At 47.5% G+C, this 16,206-nt stretch overlaps 10 protein-coding genes across 10 annotated transcripts, besides 27 other annotated features; all 10 read right to left on the bottom strand.

Moving 5' to 3' along the window:
- On the bottom strand, window positions 1–584 carry Tc00.1047053504179.9 (pre-mRNA splicing factor ATP-dependent RNA helicase, putative; the record flags this gene model as incomplete). Its single annotated transcript, XM_803438.1, has 1 exon — window positions 1–584. A coding segment is annotated over one exon (584 nt), but the record flags the coding sequence as incomplete, so codon positions are not given.
- Window positions 1–1,101: a sequence feature (heterozygous, Esmeraldo-like haplotype).
- Window positions 765–787: a microsatellite.
- Window positions 1,102–1,201: a sequence feature (haploid, Esmeraldo-like haplotype).
- Window positions 1,183–1,244: a sequence feature (A-rich).
- Window positions 1,202–1,670: a sequence feature (heterozygous, non-Esmeraldo-like haplotype).
- Tc00.1047053504179.20 (hypothetical protein, conserved) lies at window positions 1,268–1,981 on the bottom strand (the record flags this gene model as incomplete). Its single annotated transcript, XM_803429.1, has 1 exon — window positions 1,268–1,981. One exon carries the CDS (start codon window positions 1,979–1,981, stop codon window positions 1,268–1,270), a length of 714 nt encoding a protein of 237 aa, XP_808522.1.
- Window positions 1,671–2,897: a sequence feature (haploid, Esmeraldo-like haplotype).
- Window positions 2,060–2,219: a sequence feature (A-rich).
- Window positions 2,227–3,300, bottom strand: Tc00.1047053504179.30 (hypothetical protein, conserved; the record flags this gene model as incomplete). Its single annotated transcript, XM_803430.1, has 1 exon — window positions 2,227–3,300. The coding sequence occupies one exon, from the start codon at window positions 3,298–3,300 to the stop codon at window positions 2,227–2,229; it is 1,074 nt and encodes a 357-aa protein (XP_808523.1).
- Window positions 2,898–7,939: a sequence feature (heterozygous, Esmeraldo-like haplotype).
- Window positions 3,250–3,286: a microsatellite.
- Window positions 3,528–5,768, bottom strand: Tc00.1047053504179.40 (hypothetical protein, conserved; the record flags this gene model as incomplete). Its single annotated transcript, XM_803431.1, has 1 exon — window positions 3,528–5,768. The coding sequence occupies one exon, from the start codon at window positions 5,766–5,768 to the stop codon at window positions 3,528–3,530; it is 2,241 nt and encodes a 746-aa protein (XP_808524.1).
- Window positions 4,400–4,438: a microsatellite.
- Window positions 5,775–5,804: a sequence feature (AT_rich).
- Window positions 5,972–5,992: a sequence feature (AT_rich).
- On the bottom strand, window positions 6,034–8,577 carry Tc00.1047053504179.50 (uncharacterized protein; the record flags this gene model as incomplete). Its single annotated transcript, XM_803432.1, has 1 exon — window positions 6,034–8,577. The coding sequence occupies one exon, from the start codon at window positions 8,575–8,577 to the stop codon at window positions 6,034–6,036; it is 2,544 nt and encodes an 847-aa protein (XP_808525.1).
- Window positions 7,940–7,970: a sequence feature (areas merged during assembly that could not be assigned to a particular haplotype. This can correspond to areas where the two haplotypes were merged or to regions with more than two copies in the genome that were merged during assembly.).
- Window positions 7,971–9,987: a sequence feature (heterozygous, Esmeraldo-like haplotype).
- Window positions 8,286–8,362: a microsatellite.
- Window positions 8,657–8,691: a microsatellite.
- On the bottom strand, window positions 9,288–10,067 carry Tc00.1047053504179.60 (hypothetical protein, conserved; the record flags this gene model as incomplete). The annotated part of the gene is made up of 1 exon (XM_803433.1): window positions 9,288–10,067. The coding sequence occupies one exon, from the start codon at window positions 10,065–10,067 to the stop codon at window positions 9,288–9,290; it is 780 nt and encodes a 259-aa protein (XP_808526.1).
- Window positions 9,988–11,200: a sequence feature (haploid, Esmeraldo-like haplotype).
- Window positions 10,261–10,308: a sequence feature (A-rich).
- Window positions 10,329–10,358: a microsatellite.
- Window positions 10,415–10,437: a sequence feature (AT_rich).
- On the bottom strand, window positions 10,631–10,897 carry Tc00.1047053504179.69 (phosphoprotein lepp12, putative; the record flags this gene model as incomplete). Its single annotated transcript, XM_803437.1, has 1 exon — window positions 10,631–10,897. The coding sequence occupies one exon, from the start codon at window positions 10,895–10,897 to the stop codon at window positions 10,631–10,633; it is 267 nt and encodes an 88-aa protein (XP_808530.1).
- Window positions 10,950–10,969: a microsatellite.
- Window positions 11,075–11,205: a sequence feature (A-rich).
- Window positions 11,201–11,282: a sequence feature (areas merged during assembly that could not be assigned to a particular haplotype. This can correspond to areas where the two haplotypes were merged or to regions with more than two copies in the genome that were merged during assembly.).
- Window positions 11,283–16,206: a sequence feature (heterozygous, Esmeraldo-like haplotype).
- Window positions 11,333–13,129, bottom strand: Tc00.1047053504179.80 (hypothetical protein, conserved; the record flags this gene model as incomplete). Its single annotated transcript, XM_803434.1, has 1 exon — window positions 11,333–13,129. The coding sequence occupies one exon, from the start codon at window positions 13,127–13,129 to the stop codon at window positions 11,333–11,335; it is 1,797 nt and encodes a 598-aa protein (XP_808527.1).
- Window positions 13,342–13,369: a microsatellite.
- On the bottom strand, window positions 13,385–14,965 carry Tc00.1047053504179.90 (hypothetical protein, conserved; the record flags this gene model as incomplete). The annotated part of the gene is made up of 1 exon (XM_803435.1): window positions 13,385–14,965. One exon carries the CDS (start codon window positions 14,963–14,965, stop codon window positions 13,385–13,387), a length of 1,581 nt encoding a protein of 526 aa, XP_808528.1.
- Window positions 15,303–15,323: a microsatellite.
- Window positions 15,483–15,504: a microsatellite.
- Window positions 15,594–16,206, bottom strand: Tc00.1047053504179.100 (hypothetical protein, conserved; the record flags this gene model as incomplete). Its single annotated transcript, XM_803436.1, has 1 exon — window positions 15,594–16,206. A coding segment is annotated over one exon (613 nt), but the record flags the coding sequence as incomplete, so codon positions are not given.

Below are 16,206 nucleotides of genomic sequence, written 5' to 3' on the forward strand. Positions count from 1 at the left end.
CGACCATGGACTACACCGATGGGAGCATTCCACCAAAATTTAGAGAAGTGCTCTGCGTTTAATGTGGCTGACATGACAACAATGGTCAGTGTTTTTTTCCTCCTTCGAACGATGTCCTTTAAAAGACCAAAAAGAACGTCGCCGTGAAGTGTTCGCTCGTGGGCCTCGTCAAGAAGTAAACAGCGATAGTGTGAAAGATCCGGATCCGTCTGAATTTCACGGAGGAGAATACCATCCGTCATGTACTTGATTCTAGTTTGACGGCTGCAGGTGTCATCAAAGCGTACAGCGTACGCCACCTCGGCGCCCACGCTTCCCCCGCGCTGTTTTGCCACATGGCGGGCAATACTGACCGCCGCCACACGACGCGGTTGTGTGCATCCCACAATTCCCTGCTGCTCGGGCGGCTCCCTCGAGACCAAATCGTCCCAAACGTACTGTGGTATCTGAGTGGTCTTGCCAGAGCCCGTTTCACCCACGATGACCACCGCATTATGACGCCGAATCATACGGACGATGGCCCCACGCGCCTCCTCCACCGGCAGGTGAACAACAGTCCGAAAAGGCTTCGTCATTTTCTTCATCTAAAGATTGGACAGACAGCAAATAGGAATCCAAATACTAAAATCCCCGTCACGTACTCACCCAGTCACCCCCGTCACTCGCCTATTGTCTACATAAAGAAAGGAACAGATATTAATAATAATAATAACAATATCAGTGTACATACAAACAAAGACGAAGAGAAACGACAACAAGAATCAATATATATATATATATATATATAAAGACAAGACGGTCATGGAGGCAGATGCACTACCCCCCATTCAAATACAATAAAAACCTGCATGTAAAACCCTCCCGCCATTTCCATTCATGCCAAAGAAATATTCCGATCACAACACCTTCGATGATGGCCATGCATAGCTCTCGTAAAGCACAGCACCGCCGGTTGTACTCAATGTAATAAAATCCGTCCCCCTCAAAGCGGTGGACTTCCAAAAAGTAATCATCTCCGTTAAGATACGCATGAAACCCATGCTAAAAAATAAAAGGCGGTAGGCGTTCTCGGCGCAGAATATTACGGGACACCTCCATCCCATGCATACCAGCCAAAAACACGGCCTCACATCTCACCAACAATTTTCAGAATTGAAGCTGCCGCCTTTCGTGGACATGGTTAAAAAAAAAAAAAAAAAAGGAGAGAGAGTAGAAAAAAGGACGAAATCAAACAAACAAGAAGACGTCTCTTTTCTCCTTTTCTTTTTTAGCTACACAGCGAGGCCACGTCTCCACCAAACTGAAGTGTAGCTGGGGGATTTCCAAAAAAATGCTGAAACTGGTAAGCGGTGTAGATGTAGAATGGTATATCGATCGGTTGCAGACGCAGCCACTCTGCACGAGCGGCATCCCCCATCGGTGTCTTTGCTTTCAACGCCGTGGACAAGAGCTGGTGTCCTGGATATGTCGCCTCGGCCCACTGTTCTGCTAGGGCAAGGGAAAGCGTGATTGGAATTGTCCGGCCACGCAGTGGACGAGGAATGCGGTCATGAAACATTCGCCAAAAAATGTAAAGAGGAGGCATGATAATACACGTAGGAGCCAAGTACATCTGGTACTTCATAAACCGATACGCCGTCCAAAACTGCAACTCCTCCTTCGTACTAGGCAGTTGGTCCTCCACACAGAGACGACGACAGTTATCCATGAGAACCCTAATGTTCCTGGTTTTGTCACGTGTGTGCCGCTCGCTAGGAATGGGGTAGAGCGGAACTCGGTAACGCAGCCCGTCTGTTCCCTCCCAACTGCGGGCTGTCGGATCATATTCGCCGAGGTCGTCATCTTCCAACACGGCCGGCTTAAAGGATGTTTGGGTGGTGCCTAACACAACCTGTGCAAAATCCGCAATGAACCCAGTCAGGGCACTCGCCAAATCAAACAATGACGGAATGTTCTCAATGCCGGTGTTATAGTGCGACATAGGTGGGACCGCAGAAGGCACACCTGCCCCTCCTCAAAATTCCTCCACTTCACAGAAGAAAAAATAAACTCGTTGCACAAAAAGATAGAAAATAGAAATAATAAGCAAAAAATGTAAACCAGAAGGCAAAGAAATAGGAATGAAAAGGTATAACATAAAAGATACGTACAAAAACAAAAAACAAATAATGACAAAAAAAGAGAGGGATAACAGCAAAAGTAAAAGAAAAAAAAAACAAGTTTTCGCTACCTTTGGTCCGCGGTCCACGAATCAAACTCCGGTCGTGCAGGAAGTCTCAACATTTCCAACTCTTTTCTACTCGCATCCATGGGGCGCAGGTAGAGACGCTTGTTGCGGTGAATGTGGACGTACTCTGGCTGTTGTTGTTTCTCAAGCACATGAGGTGCCTTATCCCTAAACCGCCTCTTTAATTCCTCAAGGTTTTTATGTCGCAACACCGACTCATTCTCCATCAGTGATGGTGGAGGTCTCTTCAAATTATCATGAGGGCGACTAAAGGCATATGCACGGTCCATGCGCTCTGCCGCCCCTTCCGCCACGTGAATAATCTCGTCACGCTTTTCGCTACACCGCATCTCCTCGCAAATATGGGCCACACGTAACAAAATCGCAACAGCACTGGGATGCGAATGCGAACACGCCTGCGCAAACCGGGAGCATCCCTCAACGTATTGCAAAAAAGTGTCCTGGTCGGCCTCTGGGAGCTCCTCAAATTCCTTAATTTGCCCAGAAAGACGCATTTCGCTGAAGCATTCCAAGGCTTGAAGTAGCAGTCTCGCCTTGTCAAAGCCGCGGTTGCTATCTCTGACCTTCCAGCGAGAGGTCATAATGCCAACAATGGCGTTCAGTCGGTCTCGTGGCGGCAGATCACTCAGTCTGTTGGTCGAGAAGAGGTAAACATCATTGCTTGAATCCTGCGCGTACTCTGCAAAGCACTCGGTGGCCTCTCGCTCGTGACCCTCTTCGTGTACCAACTCGTAATTGTTTCCGCCTGTCAACCACCAGTTCCTCGCAAACCGGATGCGGTCTTTCACCAAACTTTTATGCCGGGCGGTGGGATACTGATGCAGATTCCGAAGCCCCGCCTTCTGCTCCATCAGGGCTGTGCTTGATGCCAATTTCGGCGCTTCCGTCCGCGCTGCTGTTGAGCCAACTGCGCAAACCCGAACACGATGCCACATGTTTTCACTACGTTTTATTAAAGCTAAAAGCAAAACAACGCCAAAAAAATAAAGCAAAAGGCGGCCAAAAAAAAAAAAAAAAAAAGGAAACAAATCAAAAAAATGGCAAAGACGCATCCAAATAGAGGAGGCGACCTCCACCTCCTCCAAATAGAAACAAAGAGAAAGTAAAGAAAAATAAAGGGAGCAACACGATTATAAACAAACAAACGAACACACACACAGGCAACAAAACAATAAGAATAAAAACGAAACACCAACGACGACAAAGAAAAAGACACCAGAGTAAGACAAAAGCAGCAAAAGGAATTCCACGACAAGGTATCCCTGACGATGCAAAAAACTCACAAGTCAGATTTGCCCCTTTTCACATCACGTGTAAGGGTCATCTTATGCTGCATCTTTTTGCGTGTAATCTTCTTCTTTTTGGTGTACGCTGGTGTATCCTCGTGCGCTTCCTTTAGTGCTTTCAGATTCTTTTCACGCTGCTTGGAACGCGTATCATGAAATCGCTTTTCATCATATTGTGTTCGGGGGCGATGTGGCGTCGTAGTCGTCATCGCGCCCTCTTCCCTCAGGCCGCTCTTGGAAATGTGACCCGCATCAGCCTTTTCGTCGCCTGAAGCCGACGAATCCGAGCCGTTCGCATCTTGGCCAGCCTCATACCCGCACACCCCTGCAATCTCCTGGGTGTCGTCAAACTCATCCTCGTACATCAATTCGGTCAACATGCGGATTTTCTCCCTCAATGCTTCATCCACCTCAAACATCTCCGCGGCACCACGGTGACTGTCAGGATGATACGTGGTGTAACCAAGATCGTTTGAAAGATCATCACCAGAAAAGGGCCTGTCGTCACCTTTGATGACATCGCATAAGTCAAGGCTAATAAATAGATCCAAATTTATGCCATCAAAATTACTGTCGTAGTCGTTTGAAGTAAGCGTATGTGGGACTCTAGACGTGGGAACAGCGGTGGCGATTGCATTGACTGCAGACGCCCCCGTTTCGTCTCGACCTGATATCTCCACAGAACAAGAAGATGTGGGTTCGCTAAGTTGCGTGAGAAGATGTGGGGGTATGTTATTCATGGAGGCATCAAGAATAAAATGTTCCACGTCATTATTGTAATAACACAAGGCAGCCTTGATACCCTCCACATTAAATTGGGGCATAACGTCCAACACAATTTTCACTAATGGATCTGAAGAAGCTCTTGTTGTCGTTGTTGTTACTGCTGCTGCTGCTGCTGTTGAATTCGGGAATTCGGTAACATCGTCGTTGCCACCGTCACTTTTTGAAAGTGCTGCATCCCCTGTAGTTTTTTCAACTATGCCAAGAATGGCCTGCGTGATAACCCGCTCCGATGCCCCAAGTTCTTCCGCCTCATGAATAGTAATAAACTTTTCCTCCATGAGCAAATCAATATGAAACCCCTGATGTATCAACTCCAGCAGAAGTAATTCCAGGTAGCGGGGACGAGCTCCCAAGAATCCGTCCGAAAAGTCTTTACTGTCGGGCACCGCTTCGCTTAGATGACGTAATACTTTTCCCACTTCCAATTCATCCTTACCTGCTTGTGGAGGCACAAGCTCATGTATTATTCGTGTTAATGGTCGTTTTGTGTTGGAAAGCAACAAACTGGGAGGCCCACGCACCTTTTGCACAATGTGACTAGTGAGGGCATCGTAGACAGGCACCACAATACGCTCCACACAGTGACATCGATCAAAGCCCGCCACCTTTTGGTATGTGCGGAACAATATAAGTATCGATGCGGTGTTGACAGCAGCATTGAGAATAGCTGAGTTCGCCTTGGAGAGCTGCTCACGACGTTTGGAGAGCGTCGTGCATGTTAAGAGAAAATGCTGAAGAAGGGGTGAGATTAAATCAACTACAACCCGTAAATATTGTAACACGCGCGTTAACGGCATGTAATCCGCAAGAAATGGGACACAGTGCACAAGTGCCCATAACTGTTTCACATGACGGTATACCTGCTCAAAGAGTTGAACCACGTCTCCGGCTAGTCGTTGATGTCTGCCCCTCGCAACTTCCCTCACGCACTGAACGGACAGACAAGAGGTCGTGTTGCACCAAGAGGTTGCCGTGGCCGACATGGCACACAAATACAAAGGATTAAGAAGAATAAGGGATGTAATCGTTACAGAGGCAATGGAGAAACAGTGTCGCAAGATGATCAGCGAAACAGGCATCAATAGATCGGGCGGAATAATTTCCTCAAGGTGCCTCGCCACACTTGTCAAGCTGACGCCCGCAGATAAAACAGCAGAAGTAGTGGTAGCTAATCGAACAATAAAAGTGATCAAGGCTTGCTCGTCACTTCGCTTAAGCTGACGACGAAAGGCCGAGCTGTGAGCAACATCCACAGCGGTGATGAGGTTTCTCAGAACGAGCGGTAAATTCCTGTGGTTTGCAACAACCGTCCAAAAGGTGTGGTTATCCAACTCGGCTACGAGCGCCACATCACGCCATGTCTTCTCCGAGGCATCGGTGGTTCGGAAGAAAGTGCTGCAGACTGCGGCATCGGGGTCAATGAACTTCTCTTTCAGCGTCCCTGACATCAAAACAAAAAAAAAAAAAAATAATAGTTATTATTACTCCCTTCTCCCTTACAAGAGACTACAAATTCAAAACAAACAAGAAGAGAACACAAAACTCCAAAAAAAAAAAAAAAAAAGGAAGGAGGATGTAAAGACGTCCGCGCAGCGGAACACAAACGATTATTGTGCCGCAAGAAAGAAAGCGGATGGGGATGAAGTACCACTTAAAAAAATATAAATATATAGCTGTGTATCTTCATCCCAGAAAGGTGCAGAGCTCAGAAGGTCATGAGTTAAATGAATGAAAGAGAGTGTCCAGCTTCCTCAACGTCGTCATCCCTGTGAAGGAGCCCATTTCGCTTGTTGTTGTGAGTGACGCAAGCAGAGGATTACCGCCCAACCGCCTCCCGCTCAAAGGAACGTTACTTGGTAGCGCCTCTGTGAGCATCCCAGGGAACTCGTGTCGAATTAGTCGCGCCGCCTCACGCGTAATATCATCCAAAAGCAACACCAGTGGCAAATATCCAACATCCGAAAATGCGTGAAACTCAAGGAGCGAGACCCCAGAAATTTGGCCCCCCTCCTTCACTGCGTTGTCCATAGATTCATCTCGTGTGTGACAAACGCATACCCGCAAGAGGGGAAGTGGTGTTCCTGCTGGCGTCAAACTGCCCAGCCAAAGAGTCTCGGAAAAAACAGGGACAGATGGAACCATATACCGATGCAGACGGCTCGTTAGCATTGGGAAAAAATCTTGTGGGCAGTGATGTAACATCAATACACGTGACATCACGTTATTCTGCTGTTCATCCTTTGCCTCACATGTTGTGGCAGCGAAATGCCGCACACATTCTATTACCTCATGTGGGCATCTGTTTCTTATCAAACTAGGAACAAGATATTCCACCATCAAGCACCGTTGCGTCGGTGCACCACACGGAAGTTCCGATACCGTCTCAAAGTCATCTTCTTTATTTCTTTTCCCAGAAGAGCACATTGTTACAGGAAAATCCGGGCAATTGGTATTTGGAGTATATACCCCATTGAATTTCCCTTCCATAGTCACCGTGGAAGTTGTAGAGGTGTTCCCAGTGTTCATTGCTGCCGATAGGAAGGGCCGTCGAAGAATGGCTGTGTCCGAAAGCAAAAGCAACATCGCAAATGTTTCCACCTCCTTTGTTGAGAAACAGGCCAGTTTAATTCTGGGAGAAAGTTCCAACAGTAACCGATGAGAAAATATGCCTCGTGAAACATCATGATTAGGGTCGCACTCTCCACAGCGCTCCAAGTTAACATCCTTGAGTAGATTACCATGCGCCTCCGAATGATTGTTGGCATAGCTAGCATATAAGAAAACTGTTGCTTGGGCCCGTTCAAGAAGATGCGGATGGAAGCAGATACACACATCTCGTATTGGCAGAACGTCGGGATGATGGCGGATCAAAACAACCTCCCCAGCGTTTTGCAACTTCTCCAGAATCAACGTTAACTGCCTTCTACCGACCATCACGGATGAATACAACAACCTCCAAAGAATATTACGATAAGCAAAAAGGACTTTCTTCTCCGCCTTGGCACGGGTAATAAGACCCAGTAGTTTAGAGTTGGCTGCATCAATGCGCGAATTCACAGGCACTTTCATAACTGAACAAGGATGAGAGGAAGAACTGTTATTATTCGTGTCATTCCACTTGGAAGAGAGCTCATCTTCATTCGAATTACACGTCTCTGATGGGGCAACTGCGTAGAGAGGTGAACGATGGGGACGCCAGAAAGAGTCGCTACAAGAAGCTTGATGACTTATCCTCGATGAATGGCGCGACAAGACTTCTTTCAGAGTGACATCGCAAATAAAACTCCACATTCCCGCCATTGTGGTAGGGCCTTCCCTGTTCTCAGACACGCAGGACCCATCCACAGTATTTACCGCAAACAAGGAGTTCAACACAAGTGATTTCCGAAAAGACGCCAAAAATTTGTTACAAATGGACCGAACCTCCTTTAAAAGGACTTCCACAGCACCTGTGGTTTGATCGGTTAATAAATCCTTATGGGTGCCTACGAGTATAATATTTGGGCATCGCCCCCCAGGGGGGATCCGTGCGGCAATCGTTGCGAACAAATCATAAAGTAGTGTTTGATCCCCTGCGTGGACAAGGACCGTAGATGAATCCTCCTTATTTCCTTCGTTTTTCCCCATAAAGGTAAATAGCTTTCTTGTGGCAGGGTATTTCTGCTTGATACCCGTTAGAGCAAAGGCGATGACAATGGTGTCACAGCCTGGTAATACGTGACGGGCCGTACCACCGCGAAGTGGTACTGGTCCGCTATCAACAACACTCATCTCCAAAAATTCCTTTCGCCTTGACACGGACGACTGATAAATGTACGTTACAAAGGAACCCGAGCTTAAAGATTGAAAGTCAGAAGCGGAGCCGCAACGATCCGCCACCTTCGCGGCAGCAGAAGCAAGCGATGTACGCCCACTTCCAGCATCCCCGAGAATCCCCACACGAGCGCGTGCAACAGCTCTACTTGTGCTATTATTATCGTTATGATTACCAATACTGCTGTTGTTGTTGTTTTTGTTGTTACTGCCGCTGCTGGGGCTGTTGCAACGAGTTGTTGTGTCAATCATCGACGGTGTCGGCAAGGGCTCATCGCCCCGCCGGAAGAAATTAGAGAGCGTGGACTTCCATCCCCCACTCTCCAAGAGAGTCGTGCTAAGACTTGCGTCGTTCCGTGAACACGGCTGCTCGCTCAACGGCGTAAAGGAGGAGAAAACACGCGAAGGACCCTCCTCGTTGCAAATCCGGTGCCCCTTCGGCATCCGCCGTCAGGAATCGGAGAATCCCCCAACACCACCACCTCGCCGCTACAAGCGGTAAGAAAATCACACAAATAAAATCAAAAAAAAAAAAAAAAAAAAGAGTAAAAAAAGAAATAAGCCAACAAAACAAAAGAATCGCAAAACATGTCCGTCAGTTAACGGACAGAGATTGACACGACAAATTTCCGGTTGTGGAGTCCTTCGCCACACGGCATCGCATCCAATAAGCAAACCACAAGCAAAAAAACCACGTGCACAAGGCCCGCACACGCACACAAGAATAATATTTTTCCTTTTTCATCAACAAGTTGATTTAATTGAGTATCATCCGCCCCAAAAGGGAAAAGAAAAAAAGAAAGGAATTTCATAGAAATCGCCTTTGGTAGTAATAATAATCAAAATAATAAGCAACACCAAAAGAGAGAAACCCAAAAGGTTACACAGGCGCGGACGCCTACAAACCAAACAGGGACAACCACAGTACAACCAAATACGGGGGCCATGTGCCGGAGAGTGAACCCCACAGACCAAAAAAGACGGCGATACCACTTTTTCCTCCTCCTGTTATTTCCACTCCTTTGAACTTTTGAAGATAAAACGGAGGACCGCTTCCACGCCCTAACTCAATGGTATCAAACCTTATCACCAATTGGAGGATCAGCATCTATTCACAGAAAGAAGAAAACAATCATGTAAAGTAACATAATTATTTATTTTGCGCCTTCATGAATTTGGGTTGGGCTCTCCTCTTCCCCACAGTTTGGGTGCTGGGCTTTGAAGTACTCAACAAAGTCGTCAATGGCGCTTGGCCACGCATCATTGACGTCGTATGTGTCATACCGAGTTAAGGACGTAAACTCCAAGAGCTGTTCCCAAAGATCTCGACTAATGGCTTCACGATGAAAGATTTCCTTGGTTGTGCAAAATGTTATCCAATCATTCATTTTGAGAAAGGTTTTGTATTCAGGAAACAGCATTTGCCACAACTCGACAGCTGTCGCTATATTCATCCCCAACTCGCCCAGACTTCTTGCCGTAGTCTCGGGTGAGCGTACCCATCCAAATATAAAACGGTAAAATTGTCTGAATTGATCCGAGTCCTTGTGTAACACCTCGTCTAATTCGTCAATGTGGGAACGCATCGCACTAAGATACGGATTAAATTCTGGCCGTGATGCATTCTTTGGTAAATTCGGGGTGATGGCGTTTGACTTTGTCTTTTTCATCGATGCCTCTAATGCTCTCATACCCTTCATAAATTCATTCTTTTTAATACTAAGTGGTGTCTGGCATGACCAGCTCCACGCAAGACGATAAATGGAACTGTCGTCCAGTGAAACTCCAATCATTTCCGCGAGAATCTCCAACTGCGGCAGCTCCAATACTTCGCTATCAAGTTCCTTCTGTCCTCCATTGCTCTTCTCAATGATGCTGCAGAAAAGAGCCTCATACAGCGCGTAATTCCCATCGCCTTTAACCACACGCATCATTGCCGTCGCTACTTTACAGCCCACAATTTTTATTCGAACCCTAAAAGAAAAGGAGGTGTCGTCTGCTTCTTATTTAAATTTCCTTCAGCCCCCTTTGTTTGTTTCTTGTTGACACTGCTTCACCCCTCTGCCGCTCCTTGACTTCCCACTGCCACCTACAGGCTTGAGACGTCCAGCAGTTACTTACCGCCACAAAAAAAATAAAAAGACATATATAAATAAAGGTAAAAAGTGAAATAAATGAATACCCCATCCGCTGCAATATAATATACATATATATATATATATATAATATGCCACTTATTTCACGGCTTCGTAAAGCGCCAACACGCAGACGCGTAGGCAACAAAAATTATTAATTTTTTTATATGCATATGTGCACAACTTCCTTTTTGAAGACTTTTTTTCCCGAGCGCGTCACATTAACCTGCAGTCTGAACCGCTGACTCGATTTCTTCTTCTTGCCCCCCACCGGTGGAGTGAGCACCCAATAACGCAGCTTGGCAGCAGTCATACCGGCACATATCAGTTCTGAGGGTAAAAGAATAAAGTCACACGGACGCTTAGCGATTGGCCACACGCATCATTTTGGCGGGATCGGTACGGTTAACACAGTTACATACGGTGTGTATGTTGCAGCGGCGCTCCCCCGCCTTCACCCACTTCCCGCCCTTCTTCTGCCGCACGGCGAAAGCCACGTCGCGGCTCTTCAACATCTTGAGGTCACCTCGCTTCCGCTTCAGTTTGCCCTTCTTCGTTAATTTTCTCGGACGGTCAGCCATTGCGAGTTTACGCTTCTGCTTTGGCATCTTTTTCACCCGCTTCCCCATCGTTGTCGTCCTCCTCTTCTACCGGCCTCCGCTCTTTTCCTCAACAGCACCAACACACACACACACACACACCTTTCTACGCGCCCCACCGCTGCTGTACTTCCACACCGACAAGGAGTGAAGACTACACAGCGTCCGTCCAAAAAACAACACGCGCGGGATGTTGCCGAACAGTGCAACAAAAACAACCAAAAAAAAAAAGAAGAGACAACAGCAATGAATAAATTCAAAACAATACAAAAGTAAATGAAGAGGCGTGCGGAGAAAAATAGAAACAATGTAAAAAACAAAACGAAAAAAAAAAAAAATAGGCACGGATGAGCTCACTAAAAGTCCCATAGCCACTGCAATGGATCCCCTGTCCCTCTTGTTTGTGAAGGAATTCCAGACAATACAAACCATTCCCGTCTTCACTTCGCTCCCCCCGCCCCGCGTCTAAAGGGTTGTCATGTACTCAAGCAACTCCATTGCAGTATCCAAGTGACCCAGGCGTTCTAGAAGGCGGCAGCAGCGAGATTGCTGCTCGGACGTCATGCTATGCCGCTGTCGCCATAAATTCTCCAATAATACAACCAGAGTCTCACGATAACGGCCTCCGATTCCAATACGCTGAATGGCAGCTATTGTGCCCAAAACCTCTTCCACGCTCATTTCGCCACCGTGACTACGAACTGCGTCACACAAAGGCCCAAATCGGTAGGAATCAAAGGGTGAAGCACTGCAGTTCTTTGCAATGACGCTAAACACATGAGACAACGTTGCTGTCGGCTCCTCTCCCAAATGACGCGGTCGTATTTGCTCCGTCAAGTGAAGCACACGCTCCTTGGGACAGGTAGACCAGGTGCGAAGAAGGACCTCGACTGGGTTCTCTCCTGAAAGTAGATCGGGTTTTTGAGGAATCATGGGGTGTTCGCGAACGCCAGCAAAGAGAAGAGCATTCATCACAAAAGGTCCATCCGAGGGCTCAACGTTGTAACGCAGCCGCTCTGTCAGCACCTCAACTGATCGTTCCACTTTGTTTTTCCACGACTGGCGGAGCTCATCTGGAACGGAATCTATGGGCACCCCTCCCAAAGCGTACAACATTTGGCATCGTTGTTGTGTGGTTAGTTGAATGATGTCTCTTCGCACCCTCCGTGCCAACATCAGACGGTACTTGTAGTGCACAATCCCCAGACACGACAATGCATGGCCGATAGATACAAACCACTCTGAAGACAATTCCTCTTCGGGTGAGTAGCTGTATTCTAACGGATCGGTGGGGCGTAATGCGTGTAAAAAGATACCGTCCATAAAAGCACGTTCATTGGGCGGAGGCTGCCTAAGCATGGCAAGGCCCATTGTGTGTTTCCGTAACGCCGCTGCGTTGCACTTTTTAAAGTCCACCATACTGGAGAAGAACTTTTGATGAATATGTCGGTGTTGAAGGACACCTAAACTATAGATAACCTGTGCGAACTGCTGACATGTCACAAGTGCGTGAGTGGAAAAAAGCACCTCACAGCAGGCATTGCATAACTCAGCATCATACAACCCAAGTTCTGCGAGAGAGCTCAAGCAGATCCCAGCGTCAAGTTTTGACAGTTGCATTTCACGCAGTGATTTAAGAATATGTCTTGCGGAAGGACATTTCTGTAGCTTTGCCTCCATTTGAATCTTGCCCTTGGTAGGCAATAAACCCATCATATCAACACTCACTGGAGTAAAGTGAAAACCCTCGCCATAGACAATGTCTGTCCCTCGAAGAAGTGACAAGAGTGTTGAGGTATGTGGCCGTACTGACTGTTCTTTCCACTTCTGTAATGTTTTTTCTAGACATGGAGCCAGTAAAGATTTTAACGCTAATGATGGCGATGATGAGGGCATATTGTTGTTGTGTAAATCCCCCTCATTCGCCAGATTCCGAGCAAAAGAAACCAATGACTGGAGTACAGTGGCAGACTCATTCACGTCGCCATGATTACCGTCAACGTAGGCCTCAGCAAGCTGCCCTACAGTCTCCAGAGCCTCGTGCACGGGGTCCGTGTCGACACGTGCAAATAGAGTTGCACAGCTCCTTAAAAAAATAGGAACATACGGCAGGTTTTGTCGTTTTATTTCGATATCATTGCAACGGCTTCGAATCATTTGAGTCGCCTCCGCCACGAGCTGCGATGGATTCCCTTCGCGTCGGAGCATGCGCACCTGCAGACGACTCAACTCTTCGCACAACGATCTAAACGCGGCGCACATTCCCGAGCACAAATGACACGCAAACTACTGTCTTGTTACAAAAAAGTATGATTGTGGAGAGGGTCGTTGGCGACGGAAACCCAAACATGAGCAAAAGCAAAAAGAAGAGAAGAATGACATCAACAAGATGAGACAACGAGTGTCGTAATTTTCAGGAAAGAGTAACTTTCCGCTCTCTCTTTTTCTTTTCAATTGACGCAAAAACACATGGGAAAGAAAAGAAAAAAAAAAAAAAAAGAACACGTGACAACCCGTTCAATTTGTAGAATTGTCGTCTCGCAAATGGTACCGGGCATTCGTTCTGGTGAGTATTGCGGACGGTTCATCATGCCCGCGGCTATTAATATTCTCTGCGCTCTGACTTGCGTGGAAGGATTCATTCAGAGCAAACCCGTACTCTTCCATCATCCCAGCTCCGTATCCCCCAAAGGAATCAGGCGTACTCGAGCGTATCGCTCCAATCGCAAAACTATTTCTAGAGACATTGTCAGTGCTAGCGAACCCAATGGCATTATTCACTGCGTTATTAAGAGAAATGGAGTGTGAAGCCGCACCCTCTCCAGCCTGTTGAAGCGAAGCTGGTGTTGAGTCTCTTTCATCGGGGGTACTGGACTCATCACTCCCACCGCGAAAGCGATCTAACAAAGTACGGCGTTGTGTCGGAGGTGTACGAAACATATGAAGCGGTTTAAACTGCATATTTCCTCTTTCTTTGCTTTTTTCTTCACATCCCTCCGTTTTTGTTATTTCAGTTGCCGTTGGTGTCACGTTCTTCGTTTTTTCGGGTGCAAAACAGCCTAGAGACAAGGTGCCATGAGTTAAAAAAGAATATCCGTCTTCTTCCGTAGACGGTGGTGTCTCCCCGTCCTCCTCCCTCTGCCCGTCCATCTTCCTCGGCGGTACCGGGATGGCCACGGCGGAAGAACTTCGGTTTTCTCTCCGTATCGACGTCCTCGGATCTCCAGCGCCCGCTGATTGGACACTGGCCGACGCCAACATGCCGTACGAAGTGCCTAGTGATGGGGGGCGAGATCTCTCCACACTTTCCAACTCTGCAGGGGTTTTTCCTGTGAGGCGGTCACCTCCCTTTTGGGAACTTCGCAACGAGCTGCGCCTTTCGTTGCCCTCGCCCCTACTGTAGTTGAATTCCTGGTCCTCCTCCTCTTTTTGTAGTTGACGTTGAGCAACAGCATTGGAAGCATGAAGGCCCTTTTCCTGTGACGTGCTGTTACGGGGTTTGGTTGAAGGCAACTCATTGTGTCCGTCCCCCATGTTTTCTTCGAGCCCTCGTAAATCCTTGTTATCCTTCTTCTTGTCGGCATGTCGATGGGATCGTCTCTTCTTTTTGCTCGCCCTGTGAGTCGAACTGGACAACGACAACGACAATGCCGGAAGCGCTGATGAAGACGCGGAGGAAGATCTACGATGATGTCGATTTTTCTTCGTCTTTTTCCGCGTGCGTGACCCCTGATGGCGTCTTGGACGCTCGTTGTTTTTTTCCTCACGTCCTTGCCGTAAAGCTGACGACGCCATTTTCACCTCATTGCTGGCCGCCAAAAGCTGTGCAACCGCTTGTGTCAAATCCTGCAACACCACACCCAGCGGTGGTTGAGTCCCACAACTGCTACTGTTAGCCTTCAGCTTCATTGCGGAATCGGTTGTCTCAGCACCGCCGCCGCCGCAACCACCGCTGCGGCAATTCACAGAAGAAGCGGCCGCTGCCAAAGGAGGTGCCGATGAAAACACGGCATCTTTCATGTGATACACCATAAATCGCAGGCGTGTCACCTCAGCGCTCAGTGCCTCCACCTCTCGCTCCAGCGTCTCCATTAGCATAATGACGCTTCCCCACACACTAAACAGCACCCACTCCTCTTCTCCCCTGTGACGACCCCTCCCAACAACTCACCGCCCAAATTATTACGAATCCTCCCGGCGCTACACGCACCCCGTTTTGCTGCTTCCCCTCCGCGTGTTTGTGTGTTGTGGTGTTTTACCCCTCGGCGCTGCCCAAACCCAAGAAGAGAGGAACATACAAATAATATCAAAGGGAGCCGGGAAGAAATTTTTACGTTTCTCCCTGAAGGCACTTCACACGCTTTTCCTCACAAAACAAAAACAGGCGAAAAAAAAAAAAAAAAAAGGGATTCAAATTGAATGACAAACAAACAAGAAAATAAAAATAAAAATAAAAGGGCAAACCAACACAGTCTTTGCTGGTTGTCATCTGTCACAGGAAGCATAGGCCCGCTCAACAATCCTGAAAGGAGTTGGTTAAATTACACACGATGATTACACGATTACAGAATCTTGTGATTTCACAAGGGCATGCAAGAACACATCACCCCCCTCCAAAAAAAAAAAAAAAAAAAAAACACCACCACCAACAAGAAAATGAGGGCGGCATCTCCTAAAAATAAACAAACTTAAGGACAATCTCTTACACCGCAGTGTCCACACTGCCCTAATGACTGCCGCTGCTGTCGCATTGCATAGCCGCCGTGGAATGGTAACCCTCAGAGTAAGGGATGCTAAACTCCCTCAAAACAGAGGTAGCGTATGAGCCTGGAGGAAGGGAAAATTCCACCACAATTGCCTTACTCACTGCAGTCGTTGTGCAGGCGTCCTGTTCAATCTCATTATTCATCACACCATTATTATTGGTGTCACACATGGCTAACTTTTCCAAATCCGTGAGAATAATTGGCTCTCGCGGTCCTTTCGTGTTCACAAGGCGCATCTTTAGTCCTCTCGGCTTTACTACCAGCGGTCGATATGCCCCATGGTAATGATACACCCTCACAAGGGGATTCTCTGCATTCAAAAGCATCTCCGCTCCTCTCAATTTGAGCGCCGCAATGTACGACTCACGCGTGCAACTCGCAATACTCGGATACTGCAGTTCTTCGTCAGGGCCTGGAACAGTAAGAAGAACATCACACAGACAAAAAAGGCCAGTTGCCACGTCTTCTTCTGTGAGTCGCACCACCTCCGGCAGACCATCTTCCTTCATTAGGATTTTAAAATCCTCGTCATTGTCATCTGGTCGATTAGCACGCTCCCTTATGTGCGTATAC

Source organism: Trypanosoma cruzi, genomic scaffold (assembly GCF_000209065.1).
Source record: "Trypanosoma cruzi strain CL Brener 1047053517031 genomic scaffold, whole genome shotgun sequence".
In the NCBI taxonomy this organism is placed as follows: Eukaryota; Euglenozoa; class Kinetoplastea; order Trypanosomatida; family Trypanosomatidae; genus Trypanosoma; species Trypanosoma cruzi.